Consider the following 22,801-nt stretch of genomic DNA (forward strand, 5'->3'; position numbering starts at 1 on the left):
AGACGGACGGACAGACGGTCAACAGTATACCATAATACGTCCCGTAAACGGGCGTATAAAAAAGAGGATGTGATATCCCATTTCTTAAAAGGTTCCTAAGGTACAGCCAAACTTCCAAACCAAATATTTATATCTATGAAAGAATTTAAGTTAAGGTAATGATCAATTTGTGGTGAAGAAATCCCTTACTTCAATATTTACCAGTTAATATACGAAGATTAAGCTTAAGGAAATCTAAAATATCACAAGAGACACAGGCATTAAGTACGAGTTGGAAAATATATACAACCTGTTAGAAAATGTCAAAGAAAAATCCCTGTAAAAAAAGGAATATTAACAAAAGGAAACATGATGTTTTAACAACATTTACTCCATGATGTTGTCACACTTACCCCATGATGTTGTCACACTTACCCCATGATGTTGTCACACTTACATCATGATGGTGTAACACTTACCTCATAATGTTGTCACACTTACCCTATGATGTTGTCACACTTACCCCATGATGTTGTCACACTTACCCTATGATGTTGTCACACTTACCTCATGATGTTGTAACACTTACCCCATGATGTGTTAACACTTACCCCTTGATGTGTTAACACTTACCCCATGATGTGGTAACACTTACCTCATGATGTTGTCACATTTACCTATGATGTTGTCACATTTACCCCATACTGTGTTAACGCCTATCCCATGATGCTTTAACACTAACCCCATGATGTTTTAACACTTACCCCATGATGTTGTAACACTTACCCTATGAAGTTTTAACACTAAGTCCATGATGTTTAATAACATTTACTTCATGATGTTTTGACACTTAGCCCATGATGCTTTATTAACACATACCGTATCATGTTTTAACAATCACTCCATGATGTTGCAACACTTACGGTGACTTACCCATGATTATTCAAACACTTAGCCCATGTGTTTTATTAACACTTACCCTTATGATATTTTATTAACACTTACCCCATGATGTTTTAGCATTTACGTCAGGACATAATCTATGATTCAAAATTTTTCTAACAATTTCTGGTAGTCCTACAAGATATAAACATAACATGATCATTGCTGAGAAATATAAGAAACAATATGTATAATATAGGTGAAAATGTTATAAAAAGGAAAGTTTTGTTGATAAGTTGTAAATAAATCAACACATTTCATAATGCTAAAATAACAAGAGTGCACATGCTGAAATGTGTCGCCTACTTTACTGACCATTGATTTTATGTTGAAGTCTTAAAGATAAAGGTTTTACTACAAGTATCACATAAACTTAACATATTAAAAGATCCATGACAATGTGATAAATCCTGTCAGACAGACATGTACACCTTACAATTATTCCATACACCAAATTTAGTTGACCTATTGCTTATGGTCATTGAAAAACAGACCAAAACACAAAAACTTAACACTGACCAATGAACCATGAAAATGAGGTCAAGGTCAGATGATACCGGCTAGACAGACGTGTATGCCTTACAATCATTCCATACACTATATATAGCTGACCTATTGCTTATAGTATTTGAAAAAAAGACCAAACACAAAAAACTTAACATTGACCAATGAACCATAAAATGAGGTAAAGTTCAGATAAAACCTGCCAGACTGACATGTACCTCTTACAATCATTTCATACACCACATAGTTGATGTACTGCTTATAGAATCTGAGAAACGGACCTCATCCATAACTTTAACCTTGATCACTGTTCCATGAAATGAGGTTGAGGTCAGGTAAAACCTTTCTGACGGACATGTAGACGTTGCAAGGAACCCATATACCAAATATAATTATCCTAATACTCATAACAAGTGAGAAATTCACATGACAAAAATATTATGATTTTTTTTCAAGCAGTTGCAGAACGATGAAAATGAGGTCAAGGACAAGGGACATATGACAGACAGAAGCTTCGTCACATAAGATATCTGCATACAGGGTATGAAGCATCCAGGTCTTCTACCTTCTGAAATATAAAGCTTTATACAAAGAGTTTACGCCGCCACCGTAGGATAGTAATTCAAAACCATATTTTTTATGATCATGTGTACTACATCTCAAGTTGATGTGAGAACAAAACTTAATGGTAGACCACCTAAAACCCAATCTATAACCTACATGAAGCTTAAACCCAAGCTATGACCTACATGAGGCTTAAACCCAAACTATAACCTACATGAAGCTTAAACCCAAACTATAACCTACATGAGGCTTAAACCCAAGCTATAACCTACATGAAGCTTAAACCCAAACTATAACCTACATTAGGCTTAAACCCAAACTTTAACCTACATGAAGCTTAAACCCAAGCTATAACCTACATGAAGCTTAAACCCAAGCTATAACCTACATGAAGCTAAAACCCAAACTATAACCTTCTAGGCAGGGCATAAAACAAATAAAATATGATCATGAAGAAATATAGATGTCCCAAAACCAAAATAGAACAAAATAGAAATATAACAATACCACTATCTAACTATCATCCTTGAAGAATTTTGTGTTGACAGAAGACCTCTATATATCTTGATGAATTAGAATGGTGACCAATATGTATTTTCAATACCAGTATATATATTTAACTCTGTCTTGAAAATTAAAAATCCATTGATTATCAATTTCATGCTATTGATTGATCCAAATCTTATTTATCAGGAAGATTTCAAAAGGTAATGATCAATGATATTGAATCTCATTTCAGAGAAGTTTAGTCGGGAGTTCCACAGGGTTCCATACTAGGACCTTTACTTTTTATAATATTTATCAATGATTTATCTCTTGTGCTTGAAAATGTTTCTTCTGAACTTTACGCTGATGATTCAACATTATATAAGTCATCTCCATCAGTAACAGATTTAAATGTATTTATGAATGTAGATTTTTGTAATGTTATGAATTGGTGTAATGATAATGATATGATATTGAATAGAGTTAAGCCTAAGGTCATCTTAATTCGTTCTAATAGACAAAATGTTTTTGAAACAGAATTAAGTATCAAATTTGATGATGAACATATAATAGACGTCGTTCATAATATAACAAGAGTGCACACGCTGAAATGTCTCGCCTACTTTACTGACCATTGATTTTAAGCTGATAGTCCTAAATATAAATACAAGTATCACATAAACTTAACATGATCCAAGAAAATGAGTTCAAGGCCAGATAAACCAAACCGGAAATACATGTATACCTTACAATCATTCCATACACCAAATATAGTTGACCTATTGCTTATAGTTTCTATGAAACATACTTAACCAGGAAGACTTAACATTGACCAATGAACCATGAAAATGAGGTCAAGGTCAGATCAACCATGCCAGGCAGACATGTACACCTTACAATCAATCCATGCATTAAATATAGTTGACCTAGATTGCATATAGTATACAGTCGAACCTCGTTGTGTCGAAGTCGAAGGGACCGGACCAAAGTATTCGACTCATCCAAGGTTCCACTCATCCAAGGTCAAGTGTGTCGTCATAAATTTTGAATGCATGAAATACGGTATGAGATTTGTGTAAACTAGATACAATGAACAGTGTGCCTTTTTCGATATGACACTTTATGATTGTGTATTCAATCTCTATTTTTGGTCCTTCGTAATAATTAAACACAAAAGTACAGATACAAATCATGCACAAATAAAACCAATAATCTACACAAATATTATGTAATATTATAAATTATGAAATCACTCGCGGTACGAAATAAGTTCTGAATGGTATCTGATGAGGTCGTCTACTTTACATTAAATTATCATGAATTTATTATAATTGTCCTAATCCTTTTATTTATTGTAATTAATGAGTTTTAAATCTAAAGATTCATTTAATCTCGGCTTGGGTCATTTAAATTCGTTTCGTTTTTATCTCGGGTGAAAAATGATCAACACACTAACATTCCGCTTGAACGATCAACAAAGGTGTTAATTATCGGTCACTATAAACATGTCATTTTAACTGTTATACAAACAAGTATGTTTACTCAGCTTTAATCTCTTTTGAAAATGATTAGGTTACATAAGCAATACATCCGATTTGAATTTTTATCATTAGGTCTGCATCTTTCGAAAATTCTTACTTTCGAACGTCGAGACATCGGGGTCAATTTACATTAATTTTACTTCGACGGGACTATAAAATTTACTCGACTTAACCGAGTATTCGAATCAACCGAGTTCGACTCATCAGAGGTAATTATGCATTGATCAAACGGGAATTTCACCAGGACCGAGAAATTACTTCGACTCATCCGAGTTTTCGACACAACCGAGTTCCACACAACGAGGTTCGACTGTATGATATATGGACTTGACCATGAAAACTTAATCTTGTTCATTGATCCATGAAATGAGGTCGAGGTCAGATGAAAACTGTCTGACAGGCACGAGGACCTTGCAAGGTACACACATACTAAATATAGTTATCCTATTACTCATAATAAGAGATAAATTAACATTACAAAAAAAATTGTGTATTCTTATATGTAGATTAGAAGGTCACGGGGCAGATTAACTGTTTTGTTAACTGTGTAACCTTCTGAAAATAAAGAATTTATTATTATTATCTACCTTAACAAATCAAATTCAATTTACACGATTTAAATATTTTCTTACCCTCTACAACAGCCCTGTGTAAAACATTTGTCTGACCTAGCTGTCTTGCCTTATTTGGTGGTATTTCTGCACAACAATGTTGTGTTAGTTGTGTAATTAATCCATTGGATGATGTTTGATAATGAGTAACCAATTTGTCAAGACCTGAAAAGCACACAAATTCATTAGTTAGTTAATAAAATTGCATTCACTGGCAAACATTGTACATCACAAATAATTTTCATGTTAAAAAAAAGACTGCGCACTTCTCTGTGCCTTATGAGCTTTGATAATTGTACAATTTACAGATATTTTGATAATTTTACAATTTACAGGTATTTTGATAATTATGCAATTTACAGGTATTTTCTTTGTGTGTTTCATGTAAGTGGTTTTCAGCTTAATGACTCAAAATCTAGATATTCATGAAGCATTGATCAAGAGAAGAACACTTACTCCAATTATCCTCGACATTTAATATTACTTTCTTACTTAATTTCCTGAGTTTTGGAAATTCTTCCCATTAACTATTGGTCCTTTATTCAAACTTTAAGAGAAGATCTTTACTGTGAAGAAATGGTCAATGATCAATCAGGAAAAAAAGTCCATGATCAACCATGAATTAATAGTCTTTGATCAACCATGAATTGATGGTCCATGACCAACCATGAATTAATGGTCCATATTCAACCATGAATTAATGGTTCATTATCAACCATGAATTAATGGTCCATAACCAAACATGAATTAATGGTCCATAAGTCAACCATGAATTAATGGTCCATGATGCACCATAAATTAATGGTCCATTATCAACCATGAATTAATGGTCCATGGTCCACCATGAATTAATGGGCCATGATCCACCATGAATTAATGGTCCATAAGTCAACCATGAATTAATGGTCCAGTCAACCATTAATTTATGGTCCATGATAAACCTTGAATTAATGGTCCATTATCAACCATGAATTAATGGTCCATGATAAACCTTGAATAAATAGTCTTTGACAATCCATGAAATAATGGTCCATAGTCAACCATGAATTAATGGTCCATGATAAACATTAAATTAATAGTCTTATTAACAACCATGAATTAATAGTCACTGCTTAACCTTGAATTAATGGTCCATTATCAAACATGAATTAATGGTCCATGATAAATCTTGAATTAACGATCCATTATCAAACTTGAATAAATGATCCATGATTAACCTTGAATTAATGGTCCATCTTTCCTCTGTCAATCCTGAAAGAAAATCCTTAAACTATTGGTGCTTTATAGACCTTTAACAGAAGACTCTTGCCATGCACTATTGGTGCTTTATAGACCTTTAACAGAAGACTCTTACCATGAACTATTGGTGCTTTATAGACCTTTAACAGAAAACTTTTACCGTGTGAACTATTGGTGCTTTATAGACCTTTAACAGAAGACTCTTACAATGAACTATTGGTGCTTTATAGACCTTTAACAAAAAACTCTTACCGTGTGAACTATTGGTGCTTTATAGACCTTTAACAGAAGACTCTTGCCATGAACTATTGGTGCTTTATAGACCTTTAACAGAAGATTCTTGCAATGAACTATTGGTTCTTTATAGACCTTTAACAGAAAACTCTTACCGTGTGAACTATTGGTGCTTTATAGACCTTTAACAGAAGACTCTTACCATGAACTATTGGTGCTTTATAGACCTTTAACAGAAGACTCTTGCCATGAACTATTGGTGCTTTATAGACCTTTAACAGAAGACTCTTGCCATGAACTATTGGTGCTTCATAGACCTTTAACAAAAGACTCTTACCATGAACTGTTGGTGCTTTATAGACCTTTAACAGAAGACTCTTACCATGAACTATTGGTGCTTTATAAACCTTTAACAGAAGACTCTTACCATGAACTGTTGGTGCTTTATAGACCTTTAACAGAAGACTCTTACCATGAACTATTGGTGCTTTTTAGACCTTTAACAGGTGACTCTTACCATGAACTATTGGTGCTTTATAAACCTTTAACAGAAGACTCTTACCATGAACTGTTGGTGCTTTATAGACCTTTAACAGAAGACTCTTGCCATGAACTATTGGTGCTTTATAGACCTTTAACAGAAGACTCTTACCATGAACTATTGGTCCTTCGTCAATCTGGTAATGTCCTTTGTAGATTTCTTTGATCTGGAAATGATAGACTTTGCCTTTATGTGTGACAGAAACTACATAGTCTTGTGTTGAACTGGTACTGTCTCTTATCAAGAACATACCATCCATGTTAACATGGGCAAGACCTAAAAAATATTACACAAAATATATATCACTAACATTAGCTGTGTAGCATGTAGAGACACATTTGTTTTCAATATAACAATGATGATGATGGATGGCTGTTTAAGTCTAGCAACAAATTAAATGCATATTCAGGACAAGAAAATGTTAATCAATGGGATATGAATATAAACCCTGCTTAGTACTGGACTGACATTATGAGCAGAGTTTTTAACATGCTAGTTCAAAATGTAACAGTCTCCAGGAAGACATGTCACCTTAGCTGGACATATCATACGCTTCTGAGCTGACCAGTCTTTGCTCTTACTTCTTAATGACTTGTGCTTAGTGGAGAAACAGCAAATGAAAATTTTAAAAAAGTATTTGGTTTGTCCTGGCCAGGGATCAAACACACTACCTACCATACTTGAGGAGAGTGTTCTACCATAAGACTATATCAATTGATATTACATATGGTGTAGCATTCTCCTTTTTTCATTGGTTATTATGATCACGTGATTCAAAGGGTATTCCATGTCCCTGAAGCCTTGTTTCTTTTTTTTAGCATATGGACGTAATGTTTCTATTTATATACGGTCAATATTAAAAATCTTGCAAAATACAATGTAAAATACACACAGAGAACATTGAAGTCCATTTTCATAATACACTATTATATATATGTAATACATAAATGAAGGACTTTCACTAAGTCAATATGTCATATTCGTCCTCTGTCCATATAATCTGAACAGGTCCATATATAACATATTGACCTAATCAAAAGTCCATAATTGATAATTACATGTATATTAGTTCATAACTCTTAATAATGTATTTTTAACTCATACAAAAAAATATGCACCACTCCACATGATGGTAAATAATTATTTGAAACCATAATACATTCCAAAGAATTACTGCAGGAAAATAAATGTTCCCCAAATTTGTTGACAATATCCATTTTTTTGGAAACTGAAGTCAAATTATTTTTTGACAACTGAAATTCAGTAAAGATTCTAATAAACAATTAATTTCCCCATAGGCGAAAATGATAACCTTTTTCGAGATACTGACTTTAGAAAGTTGATTTTTTTAACGAAACCTTGCTAGAATTAAAGAAAAATTATTCTGACAGTATTTTTGGTCCAAAAAATATAGGTTCCTGTTGCTTTTCTTAACGTAACTTGTACTTATCTCCCAAGAGTATCAATTTTGCACTTAAAAACATGTGTCTCATCCTAGCATTGAAAAGACATCTCAGTTCCGTTAGGGCTAAGGAAAATAATTTATTTGGCCTTTGGTATAATGCAGAGTGCACGAATCAGTCTCTAATGATAAAAAATAACAGGCGCACATATCGACCAATCAGGATTAGCCATACTCTTAATTCTGAATACCATGTTATGTTCATAAAATGGCTGTGTCCATAAAATCTAATTGTTTATTGTAACCTATACCTTGAAAAACTAATCACAAAATCATAAAAAAGGAGATAATCTGTGTTACAAATTGTTTTAATTTCACAGTGAGAAATCTCCCTTTACTAACAAAATAAAATGCTCCGCAGGGCGCAGCTTGATACGACCGCAGAGGTCGAACCCTGAACAGTTGGGGCAAGTATGGACACAATATTCAAGCTTGATACAGCTCTGAATTTGGATTGTGATTAAATATTTGACACAGCATAGGTTTCTGACACAGAATGAATGTGGTCTAAGAACTTAAAAATTTTAAATTGGACATTCACCTATTATGGTCCAATATCCAAAATCTAAATACATGGTTAGATTCAGCATATCAAAGAACCCCAAGAATTCAATTTTTGATGAAATCAAACAAAGTTTAATTTTGGACCCTTATGACCTCAATGTGGACAAAGTTGATAACGGGGACCAAAAATCAAAAATCTAAATGCATGGTTAGATTCAGCATATCAAAGAACCCCATATATTCAATTTTTGTTGAAATCAAACAAAGTTTAATTTTGGACCCCGATTTGGACCAACTTGAAAACTGGGCCCATAATCAAAAATCTAAATACATGTTTAGATTCAGCATATCAAAGAACCCTAAAAATTAAATTTTTGTTAAAATCAAACTAAGTTTAATTTTGGACCCTTTGGACCTTAATGTAGACCAATTTGAAAACGGAACCAAAAATTAAGAATCTAAATACACGGTTAGATTCGGCATATCAAAGAACCCCAATAATTCAATTTTTGATGAAATCAAACAAAGTTAAATTTTGGACCCTTTGGACCTCAATGTGGACCAATTTAAAAACGGGGCCCAAAATCCAAAAACTTAATACACGATTAGATTCAGCATATTAAAGAACCCCAAGAATTCAAGAATAAAACCCCATTGAAATTGATCAAGAAATAAGCAATTTATACGAAGTATCTTCTTTTGCACAATACTGTGCAATTGAATATTTCTTGCTATTGCGCAATACTGTACAATTGACAATTTCTTGCTATTGCGCAATATTGTGCTATTGGATATTTCTTGCTATTGCGCAATACTGTGCAATTGAAGATTTCTTGTTATTGCGCAATACTGTGCAATTGAAGATTTCTTGCTATTGTGCAATACTGTGCAATTGAAAATTTCTTGCTATTGCACAATACTTATTATATAATAATTTACACATCCTGTTTGGTGTGTATCTCCTACCATATCATTATTATTTGCTTTTAAATATTAATCAGAAATAACCAACTTAAAATGGAAAATTTTAAAAGAAAAAAAAAAAGGAAAAAAAGAAAAAAAAAGAAAAAAAAAATCCCCCCCCCAAATTTTTTGAACCCCCTTATGATTCATCACCCCCAAACTCAATCCCAGCCTTCCCTTTGTGGTATGGTACCTTGCAGTACAATTTCAGAGAGATCCATACACTTGAACACAAGTTATTGTCTGGAAACTAGAAAAATGCTTATTTTTGGCCCCTTTTTGGCCCCCAATTCCTAGACGTTTTGGGCAATTACCCCCAAACTCAATTCCAGCTTTCCCTTTGTGATATGGAACCTTGTAGTACAATTTCAGAAATATCCAAACACTTACACACAAGTTATTGTCATGAAACTAGAAAAATGCTTGTTTTTTGCCCCTTTTTTGGCCCCTAATTCCTAAAATTTTGAGGCAATTACCCCCAAAATCAATTACAGCCTTCCCTTTGTGATAAGGAACCTTGTGGTACAATGTCAGAGAGATCCATACACTTACACACAAGTTATTGTCTGGAAGTTACAAAAATGCTTATTTTTGGCCCCTAATTCCTTAACTGTTGGTACCATAACCCCCAAAATCAATCCCAACCTTCCTTTCGTGGTATTGAACCTTATGGTAAAATTTCATGGAGATCCATTCATTTAAACTAAAGTTAGAGTGCAAAAACCAATGTGTCTTCGGACGACGCCGGACGACGACGACGACGCCAACGTCATACCAATATACGACCAAAAAATTTTTAATTTTTGCGGTCGTATAAAAACCTAGTACAAAAAACATCTAACACATTCAGTGTTATCCTAGTATATCCTTCTACACAATTTTTGTGAGTTATCTATCTAATAACATAAATTTCACAAATAGAATTTTTTTTTTAGTTATTGCAAATATGTCATACTCAGAACTTCACTTACAAATATCATAAATACATCAACAAACATAGAAAATCATGAATACAAATGTCCCTGAAGCCTGCTAGAAGGCTCAACATGAGAAAAATACCATAAACCAACTAATTTTCGCGACTTTTGTGAGTAGAAAAATAACGCGAATATAAATCATCGCGAATATGTAAAACTTGGAAGTTTCCTTATTTAACTACATCAAGTAAATTTGAAAATAACGAAATTAAATCCCCGTGAAATGGGCTAATAAGGGCTAAACGCGAAATAAAGTATCTGCGAAAATAAGTTGGTTTACAGTATCAACCACTGCTGATTCATTAGTATTTGTGGGATTCCATGTTTAGTAAACTTTGTGGACATAATTAACCACATATTTTAAAGTTCAACAATGTACAAATATTCTTAAGGCTTGCATTGATACTTTGGCAAAACCATACAATCAAATATCTGCAAAAAAAGATTAAATTTGTAACCATGAAAATAAATGAATCCACAGTAATTTCCAATAAAATGCTCCGCTGGGCGCAGCTTGATACGACCGCAGAGGTCGAACCCTAAACAGTTGGGGCAAGTATGGACACAACATTCAAGCTTGATACAGCACTGAATTTGGATTGTGATTAAATATTTGACACAGCATAGGTTTCTGACACAGAATGAATGTGGTCTAAGAACCAAAAAAATTTTAATTTACCTATTCAAACCATATTATTATTTGCTTTTATATATAAATCAGAAATAACCAAATTAAAATGGAAAATTTTAAGAAAAAAAAAATCCCTCCCCCAAATTTTTTGAACCCCCTTATGATTCATCACCCCCAAACTCAATCCCAGCCTTCCCTTTATAATAATAATAATCTTTATTTCAAGAGGGTATGCTCAATTAGTACAAACACTATTCTCCCTTGAGGCCCTCACACTCCACTCACAATGCATCACACAATTTCTTCATAACAAAGATAAACATGAGAAAACATAATCAAAATTGATACATAATCATTTAAATAATTCCTGGATTTTCAAGTAAAAATTTAAAGCAGTTTTTTTTAAAAGTATTTATGTTTGACATGTGTCTTAGTGCTTCTGGTAGTTTATTCCATAAAGTTGGGCCAGAATATGAAAAAGATCTTCTAAATGTGTTTGTTCTTGCCTTTGGTATATTTAGTAATTGGGTAGTATTTGATCTAAGTTGCATTCCATTTTTATTTGTAACATAGGAGATTTTGTTAAGACAAATATTCTGGGACAGATCCATATAAACATTTATGAACATATAAGGCCTTGTGGTAAATTACACGATCAGTAAATCGAAGCCATGATAACTTTTTAAACATTGTATTAGATGGGGTATCATAAGGAAGTTCAAGAATAATTCTAGCTGCTCGTTTTTGAGGTTTATCTAATCTTTTTGTATTTTGGTCACTGGTGTTTCCCCAAATTGTACAACAGTAATCCAAAATAGGGAGAATATAACCATTAAAGTATAACTTTCGTGTTTCCAGGGGGAGGGATTTCTTTATCCTAGACAAAAGATTTAGCCTGGTACTGATTTTTGTGAAATGGTACCTTGCAGTACAATTTCAGAGGGATCCATACACTTGAACACAAGTTATTGTCTGGAAACTAAAAAATTGCTTGTTTTTAAACCCCTTTTTGGCCCCAAATTCCTAAACTTTAGGGCAATTACCCCCAAACTCAAACCAAGCTTTCCCTTTGTGATATGGAACCTTTTAGTACAATTTCATAGAGATCCATACACTTACACACAAGTTATTGTCCTGAAACTAGAAAAATGCTTGTTTTTTGCCCCTTTTTGGCCCCTAATTCCTAAAATTTTGAGGCAATTACCCCCAAAATCAATCCCAGCCTTCCCTTTGTGGTATGGTACCTTGCAGTACAATTTCAGAGAGATCCATACACTTGAACACAAGTTATTGTCTGGAAACTAGAAGAATGTTTATTTTTGGCCCCTTATTTCTAAATGTTTTGGACAATTACCCCCAAACTCAATTCCAGCTTTCCCTTTGAGATATGGAACCTTGTAGTACAATTTCAGAAAGATCCATACACTTACACACAAGTTATTATCATGAAACTAGAAAAATGCTTGTTTTTTGCCCCTTTTTTTGCCCCTAATTCCTAAAATTTTGAGGCAATTACCCCCAAAATCAATCCAAGCATTCCCTTTGTGATATGGAACCTTGTGGTACAATTTCAGAGAGATCCATACACTAACACACAAGTTATGTCTGAAAGTTACAAAACTGCTTATTTTCGGCCCCTTTTTGGCCCCTAATTCCTGAACTGTTGGTACCATAACCTCCAAAATCAATCCCAACCTTCCTTTTGTGGTATTGAACCTTATGGTAAAATTTCATAGAGATATGTCATGGTGTGTTATTTGGCTTATATTTTTAATAGTATGATTTTGTATAAAAAAATATGTTTTATCTTTTAGAAAGAAAATTTTAAGTTTGTATCTTGTAAAATTTTTTAATTAATTTGTTTAATAATTTTACCTATGCTGTGGCATTAATACTCGAAATGTCACAGTTTGCTCAAAGCACTTTGATTTGAAATATTAATTGTAATTAGCATATGTCACTTTGAAAGTTTAAGATTTTATCAAAACATTATAGGATTAGGCTTTGTTAATTAAAGTCTATTTTTGCTAATGAGAGTACTATTGACATGTCGAGTCTTATTCATTAGTTTTTGGTTTTAGTATAAATAGCGTTGTGAAATTTAGGAAAAGCAGTCACCTTTCGGAAACCTAAACTTGCACTGCTAAAGTCTATTATACTGGATCTGTAAGACTGTTGATCAGTCTACCAGTTGACTTTGTAGTGTTTAGACAAAAATGTATTTTTGACTCACCTTTTATTTTTTGATAATTTTTTAGAAAACAGTCAGTGTTTCGGAACCGTAACCTCTCACTACTCACGTCATGATACTGGACCTATAAGACTGTCTACCAGTCTACCAGTTGACTGTGTAGTATTGAGACAAAATTTATCTCTGACTCATAATTTAACTTTGGAAAATACTTTTGGGAATCTTTTATTTTTGAGACTTTTACATTTTGATTTTGAGATTAAGTTCATTTTATGATTTAGTAGTTTTGGCATTTATTTTACATTTTATATTGTAAGGAGAAATAGTTTTACTTTGGAGTTGATATTAAGTTTTTTACTTTGTACTCTAATTATTATTATTATTTGGCATTGTTTACTGATTGATTTGTTATCATCATTCATCAAAATTGTTATCGTTAATTAAATTATGAAAACCTTCCTTGCGTTTTAGCTATGCCTATCAGAACATTAAGTCTAGCTATAGACTGACCCCCTGTCCCTTGGTTCCAGCACATACGAGTTAGCTCCCCTTATCTAACAGTGCTCTGTGGGACCTTGGTGACAGATATGGTGGAGTTAGACCCAGGCACGATACAAATAAGATTCTGAAACTGCATAGCTAGAATGTAGGTTGGCAAAATTCATTCAAAATTATCTAAAACTTAAATTTTCAAAATTGAGACAACAGCAGGAGAGACAATGAGAGGAAGAGAGAACCAGTAACAGCAGAGACAAGTTGCAGATTCAACAACACACAACTAAAAGATAAGTACATCTTGCTTATTATATTACGCTTTAACATTTTAAGTGAAGAGTATAGATGTATGTTGATTCTTGGTGTGAATCTGTAATTTTATTATATTTGTTTGTGCAAAACTTTACAGAAGTTAACGTTCAGTTCAGGAGAAACTTTATTTGTGCAACTAATTTTATATGATTGGGAAATTTGACTCATAGTAGAGAGAATATAACATAAACAAGATATTGACAAAAATTCCTTTTAGTTTCAGTTTGGTAATTGGAATAGAAATATCATGGGAAGAAAGAGAATTTCAAAAGGATGGTGCTGCCAAAAAGAGTAAAAGACAGATGTGCCAGGCTATCCAGTGTTATACCAGGAACAGCAAGTTTCCAGTTCACAACAACCATGGAGAGGAACTTTGTCGAAATTGGACTAGAGAACCTTCAAGTGAGATGTTTAGTTGACAGTGGAGCTTCTTTTAGCTGTATCAGCCAACATCAGTTGTACCGTCTAAACACCATTACAGTGATACAGAAGTCAACGATCAACAGTGCAATAGGTGTCTGTGGAGAAGTGCATGCAATAATCGGTGAAATAGTGCTTAAACTTTCTTTTGGACATCTTACCAGAAATTCATAATTTTTGAACATAATTTGCTAGAGCTTATTTATAGGATTAAACTTTTTGTGAAACAACAAAGCGAAAAACAGACTACAAGAACAGAACTTTGACATAACCATCTCAGATCATTTAGACATTAGTGAATATCATGATGGTGCTTATCATGTTACCATAGCAACCTTCCAAGACAGTAGTACATAGAAAACAATCAGTTTCTATCTTTTTTTTTTGTAGTTCTAGGAATTAGTAGGAGTGCACGCCTGTTAGATCTTTTTACTACATCAATTAGAATTTTGGATTACAGGAATATCATTTTATTATCATCTGTTAAATTTCCTTACAAGGAATACAGGTTGCTGGAAGCTAGCACGTTGAAATAAATTGTTGGTATATTTATTTTTTGGCGACAGGTTATAGTTTGTACAGAGTGTATTGAGATATTTTTAGGTGTTACTATGTAAATGTTTATATCATGTTTGGGGACAAACATATAAGAGCAGGGGGGAATATGTCATGGTGTGTTATTTGGCTTATATTTTTAATAGTATGATTTTGTATAAAAAAAATATGTTTTATCTTTTAGAAAGAAAATTTTAAGTTTGTATCTTGTAAAATTTTTTAATTAATTTGTTTAATAATTTTACCTATGCTGTGGCATTAATACTCGAAATGTCACAGTTTGCTCAAAGCACTTTGATTTGAAATATTAATTGTAATTAGCATATGTCACTTTGAAAGTTTAAGATTTTATCAAAACATTATAGGATTAGGCTTTGTTAATTAAAGTCTATTTTTGCTAATGAGAGTACTATTGACATGTCGAGTCTTATTCATTAGTTTTTGGTTTTAGTATAAATAGCGTTGTGAAATTTAGGAAAAGCAGTCACCTTTCGGAAACCTAAACTTGCACTGCTAAAGTCTATTATACTGGATCTGTAAGACTGTTGATCAGTCTACCAGTTGACTTTGTAGTGTTTAGACAAAAATGTATTTTTGACTCACCTTTTATTTTTTGATAATTTTTTAGAAAACAGTCAGTGTTTCGGAACCGTAACCTCTCACTACTCACGTCATGATACTGGACCTATAAGACTGTCTACCAGTCTACCAGTTGACTGTGTAGTATTGAGACAAAATTTATCTCTGACTCATAATTTAACTTTGGAAAATACTTTTGGGAATCTTTTATTTTTGAGACTTTTACATTTTGATTTTGAGATTAAGTTCATTTTATGATTTAGTAGTTTTGGCATTTATTTTACATTTTATATTGTAAGGAGAAATAGTTTTACTTTGGAGTTGATATTAAGTTTTTTACTTTGTACTCTAATTATTATTATTATTTGGCATTGTTTACTGATTGATTTGTTATCATCATTCATCAAAATTGTTATCGTTAATTAAATTATGAAAACCTTCCTTGCGTTTTAGCTATGCCTATCAGAACATTAAGTCTAGCTATAGACTGACCCCCTGTCCCTTGGTTCCAGCACATACGAGTTAGCTCCCCTTATCTAACAGTGCTCTGTGGGACCTTGGTGACAGATCCATTCACTTAAACTAAAGTTAGAGTGCGAAAACCAATGTGTCTTCGGACGACGACGCCAACATCATACCAATATACGACCGCAAAATCAAGTTTACAATAATTAACATGCTATCTCATGAGACATAATAATTTGAGTATCTCTAGTTAAAAGCATTGGTGACTTTGCCATTTTTATAAAAATTTAAACTATTTTCAATACCTTGATATTGATTGTTTGAGTTATTATATAACAAAATATTTAACAGTGGTACAGAGTTTTACTTATTGTTATAAATAAAAACAATATAAAATACTTGATGTATTTGTAATTAACTTTTCAAGGAGGACTTAAAATAGTTTATAGCGAGTTAAAAAAAAATATTCAAAAATTATGTCACCTTATTTGAGCATTTAGACCAATATTTCCGGAAGATGATATCATTGGCATAGTTAGTCATTTTTTTATATAAGTACCATTCAAATCAATTCAAAATGTATGTCAAATGGAAAAATTAGATAAAGTACATGTGAAATACATTTAACCATTAAAAGTGTTTTTCAATATTATCAATTTTTCAAATGTACTTGGTATTCTACAAGAGATATTTTCCATAACAATTTCACCAATCTATCTGTTTGGAAGCTATAGCAAATGATTAACAATGCATATGGGTCTTTCATTAGATAGTTTATTTAGTAATTCCTCTTAACCCTGATAGCTCTTACAAGAATTTTGCAATTGAAGACAAAAATGGGGTGCCAGAAAGCCTCATTTAACAATGAAACTTATATTTCTAAAGAAGTGGGTGAAAAAATCATAATGTATTTTGTTATTGTAATTATGGTAGTGACTGGCATATTTTTCATTTCTTTAAAATTACTTTTCTTCAAAAGCTGAAAATCTATGTGATAAAAGAAATTCAATGTGGTGTTGCCTATCTCTTAACTGTTCTCAAACTATAAAAAGTCTATCAGCAAATTAATGATTTTGTATAAATGTCATTGTCTGTAAGTTGTTCACCTTCCAAATATCCCATAAATAAGCTTATATCAAACTTTCTCATAGGTTAGTATGATTTCTAACCACTTTTAATGTGTTTGTAAAATGTAAACTACAGGCAAGCCATATTAACAAGATTAAACTTAGAGACTTTTTGTTATTGTGAATAAAGGGAGATATCGGTACTACCCACTTGGGTATAAAATCATATTTTCCATCCATTTGAAAAAAAAACAACCTAAATGACTATTATTTCCTTTTAATTATGTTTTTCATATTCATACCCCATTAACCAATACACATCAGTTCCTCTTATTCTATGATGTGGTTTGTAAATGAAAGATTTAAAAACATTTGAAGTTCACTCATTTAATGTGTTTCCATCAAGCAGGCAAGATTACTGATAAACAGATCTAAGATCTTAATTTTATAATCTAGGTAATGATCGTGACTTCCTTCTTCTATTTATAAACTTTTAACTCTCAAAGATAAATTTACTATCATAATCTTCTGTATTTTTAAATGACAAGTACATTAGGTCATAGATATACAGCTCTGTATCTCTTTCACATCATAGGTGAACAAAACACCAAGGATATTAAAGTAACACTATAAAACTTCAATACATAACTCAAAATAATCAACTTTTATAACAAATATATGCTCCAAATGTACTTCACTACTTGTATGTATGTTTAAAGAAAAGTATAATACTAGTAACCATTGTAAAATATTGCACAATTATATCTGCTTGAATGGGATATATCTACTCAAATAGAGCTGTCCCTTGAATGAGATATATCTAATCAAATAGAGCTATCCCTTGAATGGGATATATCTACTCAAATAGAGCTGTCCCTTGAATGGGATATATCTAGTCAAATTGAGCTGTCCCTTGAATGGGATATATCTAATCAAATAGAGCTGTCCCTTGAATGGGATATATCTAATCAAATAGAGCTGTCCCTTGAATGGGATATATCTAGTCAAATAGAGCTGTCCCTTGAATGGGATATATCTAATCAAATAGGGCTGTCCCTTGAATGGGATATATCTAGTCAAATAGAGCTGTCCCTTGAATGGGATATATCTAATCAAATAGAACTGTCCCTTGAATGGGATATATCTAATCAAATAGAGCTGTCCCTTGAATGGGATATATCTAGTCAAATAGAGCTTTCCCTTGAATGGGATATATCTAATCAAATAGAACTGTCCCTTGAATGGGATATATCTAATCAAATAGAGCTGTCCCTTGAATGGGATATATCTAATCAAATAGAACTGTCCCTTGAATGGGATATATCTAATCAAATAGGGGATATATCTAATCAAATAGAGCTGTCCCTTGAATGGGATATATCTAACCAAATAGAGCTGTCCCTTGAATGGGATATATCTAATCAAATAGAGCTGTCCCTTGAATGAGATATATCTAATCAAAAAGAGCTGTCCCTTGAATGGGATATATCTAATCAAATAGAGCTGTCGTCCCTTGAATGGGATATATCTAATCAAATAGAGCTGTCCCTTGAATGGGATATATCTAATCAAATAGAGCTGTCCCTTGAATGGGATATATCTAATCAAATAGATCTGTCCGTTGAATGGGTGTAATACCAGCACATGTAACTTCAGTAGTTAGAAAAATCTAATGAAGATGAAGTAAGATCAGATCCAATGATACAACTGTGAACAGGAAAGGGAATTGAAATTGAACAGTATGTCATTCAACATAGAAAAGTACATACATTATCTTCTAATTCTGGATCAACAAATGTACAAAAACTTACATACACCAACATGTAGGATGGGTTATAGACAGATGATGTGGACATTTCAAAATGTTCAAACGTATGTAACTATTGCATTATTTCAATGATTATAAAATCCTATTCACTTTCATACCTAGCTAGAAATATCTAAATTTTAAAGCACAATTAAATATATCTATTCTAATATTAACAACAATAATTGTCCTTTTCTGGATTTGGATATATCAGTTTCACAAGAGAAAATAAAAAAAAAAATTAACTAATAAAGAGATGATTTTCTTCCTTCCCTATTGTTAGTTTCCCTTTTATGGATGGTGCTGTATCTTTGTTCCCTTCTTACGGTGTGTATATTTCCCAAGTTGTTCTCACCTTTGTCCCATTCTTACAGTGTGTATATTTCCCAGGTCCTTCTCTATGCTGATGTTTAAGATTTAACATCTATAGGCTATATTTAACTGGTAAACTATTAAAGGGTCATTAGCTACGAGATATAACAAAAATTAAAATATGATTTTTTTTTGTTCAATCATTAATGAAAGTAAAAAAGTGAAATAATAATTGGCTTTTAGCAGCCAGTTTAGTTCAATTTAGTCAAAATAAGCTGAGAAACATCGCTGAAGAATTATTCACTTGCAAGTGAATAATTCGACCTCATTGAATCCATATTCATGTGACCTTCAATTTAACCCATTAGCTAGAGATTGGTTACACATGTGTAAGTTGTGTTCAGCCATTAAAAGGAAATAAATGTCAACATTGAAAGTGAAACAAAGGTGAACCATTTCGTTGAATGTTTCGATCCACAAAAAATCGTCCTTATATTGGTAAAATCGTTGATTAACTTATTTTTTTAAACCTATAACATCAAATCAAACAGACCTAGAAAAGTCCAATTGCACTAGGTCGCTATCTATTTATATTTATGTTTATATCGGGTTATGTGACCATCGACAGTCTTCGGAGGTCATCTCGATAGTTAATTAGATGGGGTCTAGACTAAAATATCTATAATACACACGAAATGCTAATGTATATTTTCGAGTCTATGCATTGTTAATTGTTTATTTCATACTTATTGTAATTTGGATATACATTTTAGTATGTTATAAAGCAAACATGAGAATTTGAGTTAAATAGGTGAACATGAATTTGACAGCTAATGCCCCTTCAAGTCAGATATTTCTTTTCTATAAATTACTTAAAACTTTCACTAAATTCTTTCAAATACAAAGATTTGGTTTTGAAATTTGGCTGAACCTGCATCCCCTCGAGTGAAAAATGATTAAAGAGGATAGAAGATAGCACTCCACATCTTAAGGTGGAGTACCTGAGTCAATAAGGAACTAAATATTTAAGGAGGTAGATCTGTGAATTCCTTACTTTAGCCTCTGATGAAGGTCAGAGCAAGGACTGAAATTGGTCAGGCTACAAATTGTCAAGTAAAGAAATTTATTTGTAACTCTGTACTAACAGTATAGATCAACATATTCAGGTTCTATCTTAAGACGTGAAGTGCTATCTTCTAGGGATAGAGTGTGGCTCAAATAGAGGTCACTAAAGCCTAGGCTGAGAACCTGAATATGTTGATCTATACTGTTAGTACAGAGTTACAAATAAATTTCTATATCTCTTGATAGCAACATTATGCTACAATGCATGTTTTCCGTATCCATATGGAATCGTGTGCAGATCTAAAAACAGATCAGTGCCTGTTTAACGCTATGAAATGGAACAAAGTACACAGGAGTAATAATGGTGGAGTTCTTGTTGCTCAGTCTTTAGTTTTCTATGTTGTGTTATATGTACTGTTGTTTGTCTGTTTGTCTTTTTCTTTTTTAGCCATGGCGTTGTCAGTTTATTTCAACTTACAAATTTCAATGTCCCTTTGGTATCTTTTGCCTTTCTTTTAGAACTGTGAATTCCTCACTTTTGTCTCTGATGAGGATCCAAGCAAGGACTGAAACCATCCAGGCTACAAATCAACTCTGGTTATCTACCTTAAAATGTGGAGTGCTATATTCTATGATCTCTTGTCAGTAGTCAATTTGCTTATGTTAGGTTAATATTCTTATTCAAATTAATGAATTTGAACCCTTAATTTTTAAAATTGTAAAATTTAAGAAGAATGTTAATTGCTTATTATCATTTCTTTGATGAACATACATGTAAGTATAAATTATGTTTTTGTCAAGAAATTGTAAAGGAAATACAAAACAAGATCACTTTAAAAAACAGCACAAAAGCTGAGTTCCAGGGAGACAAACATACATTGGGTAGAGAAATTCTTGTTCTTACGAGAATAAAGAGAATAAAATATGGTACGCAGTTCTGCACAGATGGAATATGCTGTTTAGTTTCTACTTTCTGTCAAAAAGCTGTATTATAATAATATGTCTCTGAGTCTACTTAGTAAAAATAAATATATAGTCGACATCTATACTGACTCTTTCAAACCGGCAAACTTGTACATAATAAATACTACAAAATCATATTTATGTTATAACTATCAAATAATACTTGTTGTATTATTATATTTTATGTTATAACCACAATCGAAAAAATACTTAAAAGTATGGACGATACATCTTTACAAGGTATGGACGATGTAGCAGTATGGCCGACACATCCTATGGACGATGTGGAAGTATGGATGACGCGTCTCGAAAGCTTCCAGTCTGATGGTACTGTCCCAATTTCTAAAGTCTGATTAAATATATATGTTAGAAATGACGATATTTGGTCTGCTGCCTCTTTTAATATTTGAGTTGGTATCGTGTACGGCCTTATGGCTTTTGATGTGTCCAGCTTTCTAAGAAAATTTTAAGCACTGCGGAAATTTTTAAACACAAGCTTGTGACCTAAGAAGGTACCCTATAGGAGCCCCATAAATGATAGCACAATTTATATGAATAAACTAATTATTTCCTAGTACATTGTATTTTCATGAGATTCTGCCTTGAGACCTACATACATTTGTCAATCACATTGGAGTCTTATACACACTGCATGCATTTTATTTCATTTTTCAATTTAAAATTACCTTCCTTAAGCAGCTGCTCTGCTGTATCTCTTGGTATTTTCTTGTGATACCATTTAACGTTTTCATCAAGACGTTCAATTTCCTTTTTATCATTTTCTAAAAGCTTGTCAATGTGCATGTTCTGTAAGAGTTTGCTGATATTCGCAACTTTAGTAATGTCCTCGTTGGCGTAAATTGAGTCATTTTCTTCTTCGTTGCTCATTTTGATTCCAAGCTTGAAATATTCACTATAATTTGCGAAACACTTCACATTTTGCACTTGTTTGCTACACAGGAGTTTTTACTTCCGTGTTCATAGTAGGGTAGTGTTTTCGTCACGTGATTTGATAATCCTCGACGCATTTACAACATTTATTATTGTTTATCTCTAAAATGCAATACCTTGATACAAAAAAGACGACATTATCGTCTATAATAGGAATTACTATCGGATTAATATTTGTTGAAGAATTTGCTAAAGTTTGTATTTGATGGACATTTTGTATCGATTGTGTATATCATGGCTAACATTATAAAGTGTTGAATTACCACTTAATATCAAACAAACAAAAATCTAAATTCTTTATTCCTTATAATCTATTGAAGCACACGAATCAAAACAAATCGCATAGTTCATACAATATCCAAAAATAACCACATGTTATTTAACAAACATATAGATGTAATAATTAAAAGTTATCTATAATAATGAAAAAAGGTGTACAAC

The 22,801-nt window shown here is 32.4% G+C and overlaps 1 protein-coding gene across 2 annotated transcripts in view; it reads right to left on the reverse strand.

Moving 5' to 3' along the window:
• LOC127737605 (tyrosine-protein kinase HTK16-like) overlaps positions 1-22,421 on the reverse strand; it is a 62,474-nt gene extending 40,053 nt beyond the window's left edge. The window contains exons 1-4 of one of the 2 annotated variants that reach the window (XM_052248444.1): positions 22,096-22,421; positions 6,753-6,917; positions 4,649-4,792; positions 985-1,056 (exon numbers count right to left, since the gene is read on the reverse strand). In XM_052248444.1, the coding sequence (XP_052104404.1) occupies positions 985-1,056; positions 4,649-4,792; positions 6,753-6,917; positions 22,096-22,297 (583 nt within the window). In that variant the 5' untranslated portion in view covers positions 22,298-22,421. The remainder of the gene's footprint in view (positions 1-984; positions 1,057-4,648; positions 4,793-6,752; positions 6,918-22,095) is intronic. The other variant, XM_052248445.1, reaches the window with a different exon arrangement.
• Positions 22,422-22,801: the final 380 nt, after the last annotated feature.

Source organism: Mytilus californianus, unplaced genomic scaffold (genome assembly GCF_021869535.1).
Source record: "Mytilus californianus isolate M0D057914Y unplaced genomic scaffold, xbMytCali1.0.p SCAF_4, whole genome shotgun sequence".
NCBI classification, from domain to species: Eukaryota; Metazoa; Mollusca; class Bivalvia; order Mytilida; family Mytilidae; genus Mytilus; species Mytilus californianus.